Below are 17,452 nucleotides of genomic sequence, written 5' to 3'. Positions count from 1 at the left end.
GCCGCTCCACTTTGCTCGTCTGCAAGCGAGGGAAAATCGAAGAATGGCGACGACGGCGTGGAGCGCTCTTTCCCGCCTCTTCGCGGCGTCTGGGCTTCCCGGGCTAAGGCGAGACAGGACGCGAGCTCCAGTTGTCTCTCTTCAGAAGCGAAGACGGAGGACGAGGAAGGAGGAGCAAAGCAGCCGGGGCTCGAGGAGAGGGAAGGGCTCTCCTCCGCCCCGGTGGAGGCGTCTCTCCTGTCTCTCTCTGTAGCAGGGGCGGAGCCCGCTGGTGAGATCTACCGGAGCACGGAGCGAAGGATAGAGTCTGAAACGTCCTTGTCTCCGTCTCCGGACGCGTCTGCATGCGAGAAAACTTGTAAGCGAAAACCCGACCCTGTCCAAAAGGACGAGAACGTAAGTTCTCATATCATCAACGGCGCTGTTCGCGAGACCGACAACACTCAGTCTCCGAATGCGTCACCCGGCATAGAACGAACAGAAACTAAATTTGGGGGGGGCGAGACGCAGCAGTCGTTTTCTGGGACCGATGAAGGAATGCTAAGTCCCGGAAGGAAACTCGTCCCTCATGCTAGAATGTCAGGCGTCTCCGCGCCGAACGCAGCTTGTGAAGTCTCGCGTTCTGCTTTCCTGCCAACTTCCGCATCGCCTTCTTCCTCTCCTCTCCCTTCGCCTCCTCCGTCGTCGTCTCCTCCGTCGTCTCCTTCTTCTCGTTCCTCTTCCCCTGCGTCTCCGCTCTGCTCTTCCAAGGCCAGGGGTGGGGTGAAAACGCTCCTGGAAGGCGTGGGGAAAGGGGGCGACGGAGCGAAGCCTAAGAAAATGATTGTTTTGCGCAGAGGCGACTTCTCGGCGCCTGGATCGCGTCCGTCTCTCTGCGCGACAAAAGAACGAGAGAACGAGGAGGATGCGCCAGGAACCCCGAGCAACGGCCACGTAGATGGAGCCTCACGGCACGAGGGACCGGTCGGAGAGGTGAAGCAGGCAGGAGACCAGACAGAAGATGAAGCTGCCGGAGGAAGGCGAACACCGTCGTTGGGAGGTGTGGGAAAGAGTCTAGAAGAGAGAGAAAGAGAGGTGAGAACGCAGAGGAAGCCGGAAGGGATGTGAACTCGCTGTCGGCCGCGTTCTGTCCGACCAGCACTTCGCGGCTGCCTCGTGTGGGTTTCGCGAAGCGGCACTGATGTCTGAACTCCCCAGACACTGCAGGACCGCGTGAGCGGCCCGCGCGCGCCTCGAAGTGTGCAGGGCGCTCGTGCATTCCCATGCAGTTATGCGTCCTCTGTAGATGTTATGTCCGCCTACAGGGTTTAGGGTTTAGGGTCAAGACGTCGTATTCCTCCAAACGGTCTGGCGTGTGCGTGCGTGCACGGGCAGCACAAGCGTTGTCTTTCGGCCGCCAGTGCTTACGCCTCTCTCGTGTGCCTCGCGCGTGCGTTCTGCTTCAGTATAACGAGTTACGGGCGCGCATTTTTTCGGCCTCGCAGAGGCGATCCCCGGCCTCTTCACCCAGTGCCTGCTCGCCTTCGTTCCGCCCGCCACGCAAGAACCTCACTCGCTCTTACCAGGACCGCTTCGATCCGGAGTTCATGCGCAGCGTCATCCCGCCTCCTGGGCCTTCCCACCCCCCTCTCGCCTGCGGGGCCTCTGTCCCCTCTGTCTCGGGCCTCCCACGCGGCGCAGCCCCTCCGCCGAGCCCGTTCCGCGGTTCAGCCGGTCAGCGGCCGTCTTCCGCCTTCTCTCGAGGCGCCGGAGGGCATCCCCGTTTCGAGGACCACCACAGTCAGGCGGAGCGCCCGTCTCCTTTCGTGCCTGCGTGCGAGTCCGGCCGCAGCGCGTACGGGGCGTTGCCGCGAGAAGCACGCCACAGGTTTTACGGGGACAAAGGCGCGCACCACTCCGGCGCATTTGAAGCGAGGACACAAAGGTCTGGCTTCCGGCGAGACCCGCGCCTAAACAGAGAGGGCCTTCGAGACGCCGGCGGGATGGCGCTGAGTGCTCCTGGAGGCGCAGAAGTCCATCCGACAGCGACACGCGCAGCGGGAGGGCTCGGCAGGCAAGGGGAGATGAATGGCCTTGCAAGTTCCCATGAGGTTTATTCGACGGGAGGGGCGATACCTGGCGGAGATCCGACCTACGGCCTGTTTCACCAGGACGACGGGCAAGGGAGAGGAGGCGGAATCTACCCTTACCGTGCAGTTCCTCCTTTTGCGTATCCGGGGTTCCCAGCGCAGCCGGGCTGTCTCCCGAATCCAGGCGATGTCGGTTCACCTTACAGTCGCGCTGGCGGCTGCATTCCGGCTCCACCAGCTACCTCGTTTTCGGGTGTACAGCCCCCCCTAGCTAATGTCCAGGCCGTGGCGAGCGCCTGCGCAGGTCTACCAACCCTTCCAGGCGCGGGGTTTGGGAACCCGTGCTTTCCGGAAAACTGTCTGCCCGAGAGTCTGGTCGGTTTTGTGTCTCCTGCGAACGAAGGCTGGCCGGGTTTCCCGGTGGACGGTCACCTGGTCCAAGGAGTTGGATCGACGGGTGTCAGTTGCGTCTCCGGCTGTCTGTACACCTCGGGAGACGGGGCGGTCTCGCCTTCATTCGTGAATGTCTACGGTCACTCCGGTGGATCGCAGCGTCTCGCGCATCAAAGTCCAAACGTGGTTCCGCCTCCGCCTCCGCCACCCGTAGATGGGGTAGGATTCTTCCCGTATAGTAACCGCCCGTCTCGGCAGAATGAAGTGTTTCAGGCGCGCGTCCCTGGTTTCTCATCCGCCGGCGGTGTTTCTCCCGGTGGACACAAAGCTCGGACAGCAGCAAAACGGGAAGTGGCTACAGCAGAAACCGAAGTGGGCCTGGACGCCGTGGCGCACAAGGGTCTCCCGGCGGCGCCGTGGAAAAGCTAACGACAGCGAATGGCAAGCATAATAGCCTCTCGGGTCCCGTGCTGGGAACTGTGAACGGCTCCGCAGGTGCGTGTATGCCTGCAGAAAGTGCTAGTTCCCTGCGTTCGAGGGTTACAAGGACTTCCCAGCCACTGGAGGAAACGGGGACGGCCATGAGTCATCGGTTGCAACTGAGGTCGAGGCCGGTTTGCCTCTCTGCCGCGACGGCGGGGGAGGCACGTCCTCGTAACGAGTGGCTCGATATTTCACTCAAACCAGGCGGCCAGACTCGTCTCCGAAGCTTAACGCTGGGGTTTTGTGCAAGGAGAGAGGAGTCAACGTTCCTGCAGCGGTGCTGGTCGCGCTGGCGTCTGTGCCAGTGTCTCCTTACGGGGCTGGTCGCGTGCGGTCTTCCTATCTGGTCTGTGGTCTGACCGTATGTTTCGCAGCGTTGCTTGCCTTCCACGGGAGGCAGCTTCAGGAGAGTCTCTCTTGTAGTCTCCGGACTAAGAATGTGAGGGCCGTTGACACGGATAGCGTGCGTGGTCGCTATCTCTTTGGCGTACGAGGCACTTTCCCTACGGGTTTCCTAGTAACAACGCTTCTTTTTAAATTGTTATATGGCCTTCAAAAAGTGTGTAGCGGCACAGGGAGTTAAGACCGAACGCACACGCATCGCTTCGTCTCCGTGGCGGCGTCCCGCAGACCGCCTCATAAATTCTTGGGGAGGTTCTGAATGGCGACCAAGCCCGAGTCGGAGTGGAAATCGAAGCAGGAAGTGGATCTACCGAGGCATTAGGCAGCGGATGAAAGGGACCAAGTGCCCAGACACGCCGTCTTGTTCCTCCGGTGTGTCTTCGCACCCACACGATAGATCCAGAAGAGAGAAAGAATGTCAATCTTGGGAAGCAGTCGAATGCGAGACTGCCTCGCTTGTCAGAATGTGTTTCCGACTCGTTGTTTCCTTCATTTGTCTTTTTCCTCACTTCTCGTTTGTTGCCTCTGTCTCTTCTGTGTAACTCAATGCGGCATGCTCCTGCCTGCCCTCATGCTTTTTGTTACTCCGCATTAGACAGAAGACTTTTTGTCGGCGAAAGTCAATGCAGAACTCGTGCGATTGTAAGATTCAGTTGTTTTCTCTCGGCCCGTTAGCCCGTTGCAATTGCTCACAGTTCAGTACGGTAGAGAGGTCTCGCTATGTCCGTGCCTAGAGAAGCGACTTGCTGGCTGTTTTCTAGAGACCACTGAGCGCCGCATCATGTACTGGCTTTGCCAACCATGAACAGTAGAAAGGATCGACGGTATTTGCTGGCCAAACAACTTGTCTCCAAGAGAAACAACAGACAAGCTAGAAAACAGACACACTCCAGCAACAGAGGCTCAAGCATAGACCTCTGTAAGAACTGCACACCGGGCACGTACCACGTCGAATGAGACATATGCTACATGTCTTAGAGTTTCAGGGGTTGGGGTGAAACCCATTCGCCTTCATCTGTTGTACACAGCAGACAGCGAATGCCCATAAGTTTGCTGTTTGACACACGTTTGGGCAAAAGGAAGAAGCCAAACACTCTGGACAGTGAGTCGATCGTCAGCCTCGGTCCGCGTGACGCATCGAGAACCGAGCAATCCTCAAGTGCACCGTCTGACAAGAATTTCCAGGCCACAAGAAAGCAGGGAAAAGAACGACTCTAACCCCTGGCAACGTCGTTCCGCAACAAAATTCGTGGAAAAATAGTGCTCCCTCAAAACAAGCACATCCTGCAACGTCACGCGCGAGAACAAAACGAAAATACTTGTTGTAACATGGGCGACCGGCTTCACGAACAAATGTTGTGCATGTGCACGATAGGGGAGAGATAATCTCATCGGGGCCACGGGCGTATGCAACAGGGGGAGATCCACTTGGGCGGTCTTCTCTGCTGGGAGACCTTCTCCGGCGGCGTGCCTAGCTTCTGTTGTGTTTTAACTCGCAGATGCGTCCAGCTTTTGGAACATATTTCGGTGCATTTGCTTGAAATACAGCTCTCCCGTTTTCGTGATATCGCAGGATCGGCGGGGAACACGCCAGTACTGCTCCGAGTCTGGCCTTCGAAGGCCTGACGTTGACCCGTCCGGTCGCCACTCGGTACCTTTCTCTAGTTCCTTGAGCACAATCCAACCAACCTAAACAGGGAAGCTCCAACAAGAACAGAAACAAGTTCTTCAGGCGAAGAAACACAGCATCTGTTCTACGGGAGAAAGCTTCTGGTGTGCACGTAACGCTACACGAGTTCCGCAGCGCGAAACGTGCGTCTTGGTGCAGGCGTGTGTGCTACGCCATCGGTAGTGTCGGCACCGTTTAACACGGGCACGACCGTCTTACCCATTCGTCTGCTGTCAGAAGCACGACCATGGGTGAACGATTCTTCCCGACGAAGCGCCCCGTAAGAGGCCTTGAGATCCCCGGTTTCAGATCGGCATGACAAAACGGCTGTGCATTTCTTTACCTCCTGGGAACTTGTTTCAGAGAAACGGAGCTTCTGAATGCTGGGCTGCAAATGCTCTTGAACTTTCCTCGTAATATCCGCATATGCTGGATGAGGGACTTTCGTCTCATGGCTGCCACGATGGTTGACCTTCTCTGCAGCCACATGTATGGGCAGTCAAGAAAGAAGGCTATCAAAAATTGTTTGGCCCCCAGTGAATGCTTTACCATGGCTGAATGTTACTATGAGCCTACCAGCACTTGAAAACGACAATCGGAAAATGGAAGGCGAGGAGTCAATGTATAGAAACGCAAGGGAACAGGTAGAGGAAGCACGAAAAACAAAGACTTGGCGTGCGACCTGACCCCCTGGTCATCCGCGGCATCCCACGGTCTTTACTGCGTGGAATAGAACCGGGCGGAGTCCAGCATACACACGAGTATCATCCTAACATGCGCGTTTGCCAATCAACTTAACCTGTGATGACTGGCACATGAGACGGGTTCATCTGGTAATTTTGTGAAAGCTTGAGATGCTTGAGTTCTGTGGCCACACTCTCCTCGAAGACCCGTATTGCCTCAATACATTCGAATCCTCGACGCGACTTCGGAGCTGGAGGCACAGACGCCCCCTTTCTTCCTGATGGTTCCGCCATCTGGTCGGCTATTTTTTCCCCGAGTCCTCAAGACATAGCAGGAACTGCGTGATGGGCAGTTGCCGATCCGCCCCTGGCACTGGCGTTGCGAAAACGAGCTGCGTATTTTCTGCAGGTGACACCGTCGATCACAATCCCCCTGAGTTCCTTTCTTGGACTACTACGGCACATGAGAATAGTCGTTCATCGGTGTCCTAATGAAACGTAGAAGACACGTCCAAAGTATCCGCTTCGGAAGAAATGGCGAAAGACATTGGAAAAGAGACCTCAGGGGGTAGTCGCGTATGAAAGAAAGGACAATCCTAGACCCTAGTAGAAACCTCCGCTTCCAAATTTGTGGTCTTTACGCGACAGACTAGGTTTTTTATACAGAAGCAAGGCACTTTACGTTCGAGACCAACCAGAAGTCTGCCTTTTTGTTACCTTCCCGTGAGGGCTACGGCCCTCTAAAAAACTGCAGATCCAGCTCTAGGCAAGGCAGCTGCCACAATCGTTTCGCGTTTGGCGTGGAGACGTGATGAGACTGTCAAGGAGACACTGTTTTCCAATAATAAATATGTGGGGCGGTTCCCCTCACAGTGTCTCCCTTCTTGCGAGAAAACGGTGTCTCGAGAAGCGGGAAACAGGGAGATCGTAGCACCTTAACGCTTTAGTTCTGTGCATCCTGCAGTCGCTTTCCTGGACTCATCAACTGGAGTCTTGTGCAATCAGTTCCCCCTCCCCGGCTTTCTACAAGGTCGCCCCACACGCCATGCAGAAGCGTGTTAGCGCAAAAATACACTCCCGTACGAGACTCCTCTTTAGAGCACGAACGCTGTTTCCACAGCAAAAGAGACCTGCGGGAGACCCTAGTCCTAGGAGAAAAACAGGGCACACTTCTTTGTCATTGGATCCTTACAGTAGTGCCGTCAGCTCTAATGGACACAGCGACGGACTCGCCTTGGTACAGCAATCAGCTACAACACCCAGAAGCTGCAAAAGTCGGAGCCTACGTTGCCTTGCGTGGCCTTCCACAGGCGTAAACGGCTTCCTTCGGCGACCTGCTTCATGCTTATTCTCAAAAGGGACTCCGCGTAAAAGAACTCCCTTTTCGCACTGTTGTTTGCAAAATAAAGAACGCAATGCTGGGAAGTCAGCGCCGAGAGGGTGGCTTGGTCAGGGCAGTCAAAGAAGCGAAGAAGCTTCGATTCAGCTCTGCCGAGCTAAGGCAACTAACCGAAGAGACTCACTGTAAGGAACTGGAAGATGCTCTTGTCGTCCAGTATATCTCTGGAACCGCGTCTCGATCGTAGTCCGAGTGGTCCAGTCACAGCAGCCGACCCGAACCATCCTTGCTTCTTTGTGTGGAAAGAGGTCAAAAACGACCTCTGTGCCAGTGCTCTAATCCCCCGTAGGGCCTCTCAACTGACACATTCGAGCTTTTATGCGTCTGCTTATATTAATTTACAGTCACCCTCGACGAAGTCCAAGAACTTTACAAATGTGAGTCTCTTCTCAAGGTGCAGTGGACATCGCCAAAGATGGATAATTGTTTAGGGGTCAGAATATGCATCCGTAGCTTCTTGTTGGAGAACAGAAAAGGGCAACAGAGGACGGAGAGGAGATAACATCGTTCTTAGAAGTGTTGCTCGTGGATCTGCTGCGCTCACGCCCCACCGGCGTCAGCTGCCGGACACCGCCAACATGAGCAGTGCAAATTTTCCTACAAAGACGAGGGACACGGCGTGCGATTGTCCAGCGTGACAACTCGGCCGACACACACACTTCTTTAACAAGATTTTCTGCCGTGTGGGCTTGCGAGTCTCCCGTAAAAAAACGTGAAGAATGACACATCTCCACGATGTTAGAAGTGAGTTATTTCATGCTAAGTTATGCAAGTTGACCCTCTGTTTTCACAGGTTTCCGTGCACAGGCGGGAGAGAGACGACCGGTTGAAGGCGGCTTGAACGCTGTGCAGCTGCTCGGCCTCTTCAAGCTTAGCAACGCCATAAGTTACATGTTTGCTGACCGATTCTCTCGGCTCTTTTGGCTGCATCGAACGCAAGACAGAGGTGTGGAAATCGGATTCGAAGAGTTCGTCAAAGTTCTGTCGCTTTGGACGCGCGGTGAGGCTAGCCTCAGGGTTGTGCACATCAGGCGGGTGCCCTTCTACTGCAGCTGCCTCGGTTGGTTTGGAAGGTACTCTCCGGAGCCAGAGTGGAAGGTGACAGGCCACCGCAAGCAATGATGTGCCTTGATCCCTTTGGGTTGCATAACGTCATACCACAATGATGAGCATGCAGTTGACTACCGTCAAAAGGCTTCCGTATGCTTCGTGACATGGCACAACATACTCGACTTGGAGTTGGGTATGCAGTGGATCACCCTTCAGTGGCTGATGCAAACTTGGCGGTTGTACCCTCTGCACGATCATGAGGCGTTCATGCAGCTGCTTTTCACTTGGGGATCTTGCTATTGCATGTCCCTCGATCCTGGCAATAGAATGTTCCTCTTGTTTTTGCTTCTGTCTCCGCTCAGGCACTCCTCATCAGCGGTTGACGCGTGAGTGATGGAAGCCATCGTAAAAGCTGCGCCTCTTTCTGGTTGCATCCGCATGTGAAGTGCTTTCTCCTTTCCTTTCGAGGGGCCTGGATGCCCAGCCTGGTTCCGAGTTCTGCCGACACACTGGTAGACTTCAAAAGGGACAGGCATGCATTTGTTCAGGAATCTTCCGGAACTCAGGCGCCGCATCAGTTCAGAAAAGACTGTAGCCACGTGTTGACAAAAAGCACTGTTCAGCTGCTTCCCCTCCGGCTCGGTCAGGGGTTGTTTGACACGAAGTGCTCTTTCCTCCACGGGATCTCTAGATATTGCGGCCGCCTGCACAGTAATTTATGATGCGCAGGATCTTTCGGCACTCCTGTATCCCTGGAATCGAATGCGCGGGCACGCCGTCGGATGCCTCAGTCGAACCCGTTTTGCAGGATCAAACATATAACGCCTTCTCACACTCTCCGCAAATACCATTTGCATCTCTGGATGTTTGTAACGTGCAGTGCTATTTCATCTATACGACAGAGGAAACAAAGGGTAAGCTTCTACTCGACGCGATCGAAAGGAACTGGTCCTGGTGTGCGCTACCAACCTGTTCTTACAGAAACTTGCAGTCAACTTCTGAAGTGTAAATGCCTCGCGATACCCTATGGCAGGAATGCATAGACGGAAAGTTTGTGTCGAATTCGGCCTGCAGATACGTGGTTAAGGAGGATATCGTCGAAATAATGCAGTCCCTTTTCCTCTGCTTTCTAAAATCTGGGGTCGTCCCATTCGACTGGAACAGCGAAGAGTTCAAGGCAAAGTACGTCTCCAGTACGGGAAAAAATGATGAATACCTTTACGAAGAACTTGAGCACATAACGAGACTTTGTTCTCCTGTGTCGTCTCCGTCTTCGCAGCAAGGAGTGTGCATTGAGACACATGTAAACGGTTGTTGAGAATATGCATTCGACAGGTGTTTGGGGGGACGATATTGTTACTTTCTCTGCTCGCCCGTATGGCAGATCGCCTCGTGGGCAGTCTGCTTTATTCGGTTGGGAAGGCAGATTCGCCGCTAAGAGACCGCCTACCAAACGGGGATAGCCCTTCTCGCCGAGGCACTGGCGAACGATCATTTTGTGATGGACAGCACCACCTACTGGAGGGATACGCAGCCAAAACTGCCTGACTTTGAAAAGATAGCTCCGAATTTCTCATGAACGGCAGGCGTAAACTACTGTGTCATCTACAGTTTTCCAGATCGGACGTCCCATTGGGCGTTAGAGTGACGGTGTTATGCAAAGACGGGCGCAGTTTGCAGCTCCGTTTGTGCCGGTGTCACACGGAAAATCCTTCAATTGGCCTGACGGGGTCAGAGCAAAGCACTTCTGCATTGCATAATGTGAGGATTCAGAGTCGTTCTTGAGAGGCATACAGAAGAAGAAATTAGCAAGTGAGTGAAGGGCAGCCGGCAACTAATCAGGTACATGGGACTAGTGCCAGAGTCGAAGATAAAAGCGTTCCTGAAATCGCTAGAGAGAGCTAGAGTCCAATTCAACCACTTAGACATTCCTGACGGCTACACTGCACAACGGTCCTCGATGTCTATCTTCCAAGAGGGGTTCTTTTAGCCGCCGATACAGAAGTCACCAAGTTGAGTTCACTGCAGACCTGACGAACCAATAGCGTCTCCATGTGTCTCCCTATCCTCCCTCCCAGAGCAGCATATGGAATTTTGGAGGCCTGGGCCGATGCGGCAATCCAGTAAGCTCTCCGCCTCACTCAACGGTTGCAACCAAGTTCGTAGTTCAGTCTATCGGAGGGACTGTCATCGTCCGTAACTCTGTCTCTTGGTGCTTTTCTCTTAGACAGTTTCATCCAGAAGACAACCAGAAGCTCTTGTGGTATAACGGTAAGCGGAGCACGTCATGCACGAAAGCAGGACGGCAGGCTGGTTCATGCCAACACCTCCCATGGTATAAAGAAGCATGCACAAAAAGTTAACCAGTAGTTCACGGTGTGGTGAGGGACCTGAGCGGCAGCTCGCCCGTCAGCTTGTGCCTCGCGTGGCATGCCTTCCCCAACATCAGCGGAATCCCGAGAGTGCACGTGTGCGTCACCACCACAACGTTCTGGGAAAGCGGTCCAAGTCAACCATATCTGCTGAAAACGTTGATAAAGAACTGTCTGCTGTCTCATTGCAGAGTTCCTGCAGTGGATTGTCCATATGCCGGGCGTCGCGGAGACACTGTGCGTACCAACAGACGTCCGCACATGGCTGTACAACGAAGACCGCCTTGGTCTGAAAATGTGACAGGATTCTGAGCGCTTTTGTCTTAAGCCTTCTCTCTCGGTCTCCCTCCCCCCTCTCTCTTGCGGGCTACACGAAGCCCCGTTCGGTTGCCGTCCCGTGCAATTCAGGAGCTTCGTCCTGAAGCGTTGAGGAACCAAAGCAGGTTTCATCGTTCCCCCGATGGAGTATCCAAAGGATTTGGAGAAGTTCGGCCGTGCTAACGCCTTTAGGGGAAGCAGAAGCGCCGCCCTGACGCAATTGTGACCGTTTCCCCTTTGTGTTGGGTGGGCAGTTCGTCCGTCCGCCCAAGGCCACAACGCTCGGACCGTCTTCAACCTACACTAAACTTAGACTGACAGCTGCTGAAGCCTAGAGTGGTTTGGCACGACTCTCGAGAATCAAGTCACCTGCTGAACTTCTACTCTCTCTCCTTCAGAAGTTGCAAAACGTGTAACGCTTTGGGCTCACCGCGGATTTTACGGCTACCTGTCCTGTGGTCTAATGAGTCTCTCACATGCGTCTGTTCAGTTTTCGGCTGCTACGTGCCCCTCTTTTTACACGCTGGACCGTTTCTATTGCTGCCACAAACGGAGGGCGTCGTTGTCTGCATCAAGACGTCCTGAGCTGGTGCACATTGAGGCGCTCGCTTTCACATGCTCGGCAACTGGAGGCTTTTACGCTGTTCCTTCAAACCATCTAGTTTCCGAGATAGCAATCGATCTGGGCATCAAGAGCAGCACGGGGCGCCATCGCTATAAGGCATTCGAGTCTCGAACGTCCGGCAAAACACGACGGTTTATTTGCAGGCATCGGATTGTACGTCTCTTTCCACACGTACTCCGGGCCTCTGCAGCGCTTTCTTGCTTCCGATAGGCCTGCCTATCCCCCTCCTCTCGCCCCAGGAAGGGACAGCGCGTCTCTTGGCCTCACAAAAAATCCCCGTTCCTCGAAACTTCCCGCCACCCCTACGTCTTTCATAGACCGTTGCACTTCAGCCAACGGGGCTTCGGGGGGCAAGCTGGTCTGTGGGGGCAACACTTTTTTCAACTGGGCAAAAGACGGAGTTCTCTACCTTATCTCCTCAAAGTTTCCCTCCTACGATCCTCTCTGTTCTGCACTGGTCGCTAGGCGAGCGCGACTCTTTTCAGTGCGGAAAGCCTTCTTTGCCGTTAGGCCGCCGTAGGTTTTTCTGTCATGATCGGTACCATACCGAAGTTGTGTTCGCTACTTGGTGAAAGGCACGTCAGAAACGCACATACACGGATATGCATATACGAATGGATGCATATACGTATAGGGGCACGAAGAGTTGCAGAACACAGACCGGCTGGTCTGCAGCTCGACGAGTCAATGGCAAGATATATAGACGGGGGACAAAAAAACGACGCAGTCTTCGTTTGTTGTCCCAGAAGCATCCCATCTTTCTTCATCTGTGACATCGGACAGCGTTCTCCACCTGTCTTTCCCATCGTTTTATATTTCACATCTTGTCGCCTCCAACCCAAGCGACTGTCCGACCGAAGTCCGACTCTGTTGTCCCCTTCCTCTCTGTTTTTTCCTTACTTCGGCGAAACAAATGCCTCCCCTGGAGCCGCACCTTGTCTCCCTCTCTCCTGCGACCTTTCGGCTTTCTCCCTTTTCTGTTGCATTTGCTTCTCTTTTTCTTCTCGCCCATTTCCTGGCTTCCGACAAGAGTTCTTCCCGCCCCCCACTGCCACCGTTCTCTCACTCCCCGTCATCCCAGCTCTTCCTGCACTCTTCAAAGCATAAAGAGCGGTATCAACACCTTGTTCTTGCCACTCAATCACATGGTCATCGACCTAACATATATTTGAAGCAAAAACGCACGCCATTGGAAACATGTCCCCCCGTTTTCCCTTTCCTCCCACGCCTTTTGAGATCACTTTGCCTTCATGTCACTTTCACGTTTTGTCAGCAAAACGAGCCACCATTCCTGTGTGCAGTCACCTTCCGCTTTGGGCCACGTCCGTTCTTCTCCTCTCTGACCTCAGAACGCTTCACAAAAATGTGCTGGTTTGTGGCAACATACGCCGCGTTCACGTTCTCTTGATCCGCTCTCATATCCCGCGGTGTTGCGTTTAAAAAACCAACAGCAGCTGCGGTGGCTACTTGTTCCTAGGCGTTACTGTTTTAGATCCTTCTGGTCTTTCCCTCTTCAGAAAAAGCGTCACTGGGCACTCCATCCTCCCTTATCGCATCGCTCATTTGGTTTCCTTGCAGCGTCTCTCTATTTGCTCGTTTCTCGTTCTTCTCTCGCTTTATCTTTTTTTCTCGCCCTCGTCCTGCTGCGTTGTTCATTAAAACAACACCGCAACAGATCACAAGACGATCTACGTCATGGTCTCCCCCGCGTTCTTCCACAGGTTCATTTGTCTCCCTAGAACGGAAGACTCTCCGCTGATGCTCTTTCCTTCTTCACTTCCCTCGTGTTTCCCGTATTCTCCGTTGAAAAAAGAAAGCCGTCTCCTATTCCCGAACCTCTTGCCTTTGCTTCAGCGTGAGTGACCTCCTCAGATCCGCTTCCCGCTCTTCCCTTTCGCGTCTTTTGTGCTCTCTAGACATCACCATACCAGTCGAGAGGTCTCTGCTCTCTCCTTTGCCTCCTCTCCCTCACTCCCCCACTGGGTGGTTTCAGTACATGGCACGGCCGCAGTGCGCACGCGCCTCTTGCAGTTCCCGTGCGAAACAACGCCACGCACGGGCGTTCGCTCTTCCTCTTTGGCGACTCTACCAAGAAAGCGCCGTCTCCACGGCGGGCTTCGTCGGCCAGCAGCTCTTGTTTCCATCTCTCTTCACGGGTGCCCTTCACTCCCGATTTCTCTCCATCCGGAGTCTGCCCCTGTCGCGAAGTTCAACGGGGGAGAGACGCACACACACACTTTGGTCTCGTGGTGCCGCGGTAGCTCCATTTTTTCTGGTCTCTTACAGGTCGTCACCGGCTCGTCCTCCTCGGCCTCTGCCTCGCCCTCTGCGGCCGCCTCGGCCTCCGCGTCGTCCTCTCCCCGGGCCACCCCAACCCTGCATGGGTCGGTAGTGCGCAGCTTGAGAACCGAAGGTGCTCACGTCGAGTTCTCTCTGTTTCTGACGGTCGAACCGCTCTTCGCGTCCTTGTTGTTTGTCCAGCGCTTCACAAGAAATTGAATCGAAGAAAGACTCGTTTTTGTCATACGGCTTCTTCTTCTCGATCCCAAACTCCTCCGCACCCTCGAGTCCCGGGCCCTTCTCATCGGTCCTCTCCGCCGGCGGAAGCGACGCTACGAACGACAACGCACAACACACAAACCACGCAGGCTCCTGCCAGAAAAGCACAGTTGACCAATGTAGAGATCCACACCCACCCACCGATACACCAACCTATATATATATATATATACATATATATATATGCAGATCTACGTTACACACAGGTACGGCTGTGGTCATGTGCGTTCAGAACCGAGGCGGTCCACGTGTCGGTTTTCCCGCGCTTTCCGTCTTTGCGAGCCAATCTCGTCGCGCGCGCAGGGACCGGTCCGCACCGTCTCGCCCCTTGTGCAGGGATTGGACTCGCACCCGCGCAGCCTGCTTTCGCTGCTCGACGGCAACTGCTTGGAAGCGCGCAGTTGCCGTTCTGCCCTCCCGCGTCTCTCGGCGTTGTGCCTTACTGGGTTTCGCGAACTGTTTGTTCATTGTTTCAAAGTCGAAGTCCTGGGCAGTTTCGCTCTTCAGTTGCTCATTCGGGTGGCTCTTCAGTTCCCCGATAGGGTTCCGCTGGTGGTAGCCCCTGCGGCCTTGCTCGGGGCCGCCAGGCCCGCTTGGGGCGCCGTAGTACCCGTTCTTCCGCCCATAGTAGCCGCCGTACATGGCGCCGCCTCGCCCAGCCCCGTTGCCGTAGAAGCCCCGCCCGCCTGCATGCTGCCCGTTCTTCGGCCCGCGGTTGTAGCCCGCGCCGCCCGCGCCGCGCCCGTAGTTCGGGCCGAAGGGCCTCAGGCCGTCGTCTCGGCCCCCCCTCGTGCCCATGTCTCTGCCGTTGAGCGCGCCGGGGACGCCGTACTGCGGGAGGCCGTGCCCGCCTCGCCCTGTGCGCTGGCTGCCTGGCAGCGAAGAAGTCTGACTGCTTGGCGCTGCGAGGAAACTGCCTTCGCCCTCCCCTGGGCGACCCGCCCCACCAGCGGGGTATGCAGGGTACCCCGTTTCCTGGGCCCCGCAGACCACGCCGGGTGCCGGGTGCGGCTCGGCGCTCAGAAGGGGCGACCCATTTCCGCCGAGGAAAGAGGGAGACGGGAAGCCTCCGCCGCCGAGAATGCCGCTGGAGCCGGGGAGCGACGAGGGATTCAGAGGCAACAAGCTGTGTGGGGTCGCCCCCATGAGAGAGGGAGAGGAGACACTGCCGTGTCTCCCCCGGTTCGGCGTACCCAGCGCGCCCGAAGAGCCGTCCATGTACAGAGGGTCCGAGGACAGAGCCGGCGCCGGCGACGCGTAGCCGTGCGCATTTGCCGAAGGGCCCGACATGGAGACAATTGCAGGATCTGGGGGAAAGGCGCTCAGGTGATTCACCAGCGACGGGTCAGGCTCCGAACATACCGTCAAATCCTTGATGTCCGAACCTGAGCAACGACACAGATGCAGGCACAAAACGGCCAACTGCCAGAGGCAAAAGACCCACGGAATCCCACAAAGAGGCAGAAGTTCTGCAGTCCTTGCCCCGCAACATATATATATATATATATATATATTCCTAGATAGATTGAATGATATGGGCGCTTTGGCGGAGTACAGATCGCGAGGAAACGGGAAGGGAGAGAACCGTCTTGAGAGTGGAGCGACAGGTGAACACAAAAAAGAAGCGAGAGAGATGGCGGCTTCACTGCCTTTTTTGTGCGGCACGTCAACGAGGGAGGCGACCGCGTTTCGACGGGACAAAAGGTAAAAGGTACCGAAAGTTACCTCACAATGGACTAGCCATCCTTGACTCGTATCTCTGTGCCAGGCGTACCTTTGAACACGATGCAGTCATACACTTGCGGAGAAGGCGGGATGTCTTCTGGGTGTCTCCGTCCCTCCGTCCCCAGGGAGCGAACCATGCGGAGGGCCACCGTCGCTTGCTCCGCGTTGATCGAGTCCAAAATTCCTGAAGAGACACAGAACACGAAGACGGAACCGTTGACACATCTCGAACAAGTTGTATCTATCCATCACTGTACCGACAGCTGAGGCGCTCGTGTAAAAAAAAATGCACCGTTCCCTCCCCAGGTCCGGAGGTAAGTGTGCAGAGTAGTTCCGTCCATGCACGCCAGCTGGCGTTCTCGGCACCAGGCGCCTTCGCAGTTCTCCGAGATCGAAGGAGAAGTCAGCGCAGAGGAAAAGGGAACACTGCGTGGGCCAGATGTGCGAGACTTAGCAACGGCCCATTCCTTTATATTTCCGTTACACGGCATCAAATTTCGCGTTTGGACAAAGTTCGTGGTGGCCCTACACACATTCGAACAACTTCTATCCCTTCCACCGTGCACTTGCCTCCACCTCCACTTAAATATCGCTCACAAATCTTTTTCCCGATTTATTTACGCGTTACATACCGATAGACCTAGATCTCAAATCAACATCAATATATGCATATTCCCATGCCTCTCTTGCTATGCATATGCACATACGCATCACTAGACATATCTACAGATTTCCCATCCTGCACGAATATACATACATATATGAAACTGTACGGCTACGCAACACATAAATGTACGAAAGTTTTTCAGTGTCGCTGGAGTTGCTGAAACGCGGACCTTCATAGCGGATTTCCGTGTTGGAAATGAGAGAAATTCGACTGCCGAGGTAAGGGAGTTCTGCGCCTGGGCCGACGTCCGCGGCGCCTGCAGCTGAGGCGTCGCCTCCCGCCGCAGAGGTCGCCGATCCGAGCGAAGCGGCCGCCATTCTGGTGCGAGAGAGAGAGAGAGACAGACGCCCCTTTTCCTTTCGAAAAGAGGAAGGGAAGGCGCGGTGGGGAGGGGAACACAGGAGTAGGGGGAAAGTGAAACGGTCGGTCGCGTCAGCGAGGAACTCGTTTTTTCACAGACAGCGCGCGAGAGTGCAAAGTCTGGCCCAGGAAATCTCAGAAAAGAGGGGGAGACCAAAGAGCCAACAAGCCTGCGGAATCGAGGAACCGGCGCAGAGAAGGGGAGAGACTGTGAAGACACGTGAAGGGACAGAGAGAAGATACGTTCGGAATTTTAGGGCCGAGCAAACTTCGTCCGTCGCACATTCTTTTTGCAGCCGCGCCGCGCGTTGTTTCCAACTCCGTCCGACGGATATACGGCTTTTCCAGTTTCTGGCTTGGGCACTGAAGGTCGGAGAAGTTGGAAAAGCAGCTGTGAGGAAAGTGGAGACGAAAACGAGAGGCAGAAGAGCGTGATGTATGTACACGCGACGGGGTCCCGCCGTCGAGGCGGCTTGGCCACGCAGAGCGATTTCCGGGATAGAGAGGTCGACACCGGAGACGCGTTCGTCTGGGAAGAAAAATGCACGTCTCCCAGAGTCGAGTCCTGGCAAGGAGACTGCGCCAAAAAGAAGAAAGGAAGCCTCGTCGTTTCTCCTCGCTTTCCGCAGCCTGCTTTCTGTGTGGGGTATACGGAGTACACTCAGAGGCGTCCAACTC

General features: G+C 55.0%; 3 protein-coding genes across 3 annotated transcripts; 1 reads left to right on the top strand and 2 right to left on the bottom strand.

Moving 5' to 3' along the window:
• Positions 1–576: 576 nt before the first annotated feature.
• NCLIV_036890 (conserved hypothetical protein) lies at positions 577–2,891 on the top strand (the record flags this gene model as incomplete). Its single annotated transcript, XM_003883890.1, has 2 exons — positions 577–1,074; positions 1,446–2,891. The coding sequence occupies 2 exons, from the start codon at positions 577–579 to the stop codon at positions 2,889–2,891; spliced, it is 1,944 nt and encodes a 647-aa protein (XP_003883939.1).
• A 1,944-nt stretch (positions 2,892–4,835) lies between these two features.
• Positions 4,836–5,993, bottom strand: NCLIV_036880 (conserved hypothetical protein; the record flags this gene model as incomplete). Its single annotated transcript, XM_003883889.1, has 3 exons — positions 4,836–5,036; positions 5,360–5,493; positions 5,816–5,993. The coding sequence occupies 3 exons, from the start codon at positions 5,991–5,993 to the stop codon at positions 4,836–4,838; spliced, it is 513 nt and encodes a 170-aa protein (XP_003883938.1).
• A 7,750-nt stretch (positions 5,994–13,743) lies between these two features.
• On the bottom strand, positions 13,744–16,731 carry NCLIV_036870 (hypothetical protein; the record flags this gene model as incomplete). Its single annotated transcript, XM_003883888.1, has 4 exons — positions 13,744–14,075; positions 14,466–15,407; positions 15,797–15,931; positions 16,584–16,731. The coding sequence occupies 4 exons, from the start codon at positions 16,729–16,731 to the stop codon at positions 13,744–13,746; spliced, it is 1,557 nt and encodes a 518-aa protein (XP_003883937.1).
• Positions 16,732–17,452: the final 721 nt, after the last annotated feature.

The sequence above is a fragment of the Neospora caninum genome, chromosome VIII (assembly GCF_000208865.1).
Source record: "Neospora caninum Liverpool complete genome, chromosome VIII".
NCBI lineage: Eukaryota > Apicomplexa > Conoidasida > Eucoccidiorida > Sarcocystidae > Neospora > Neospora caninum.
Note: the sequence above shows the minus strand (reverse complement) of the source record. Positions and strands in the feature narration are given on the sequence as shown.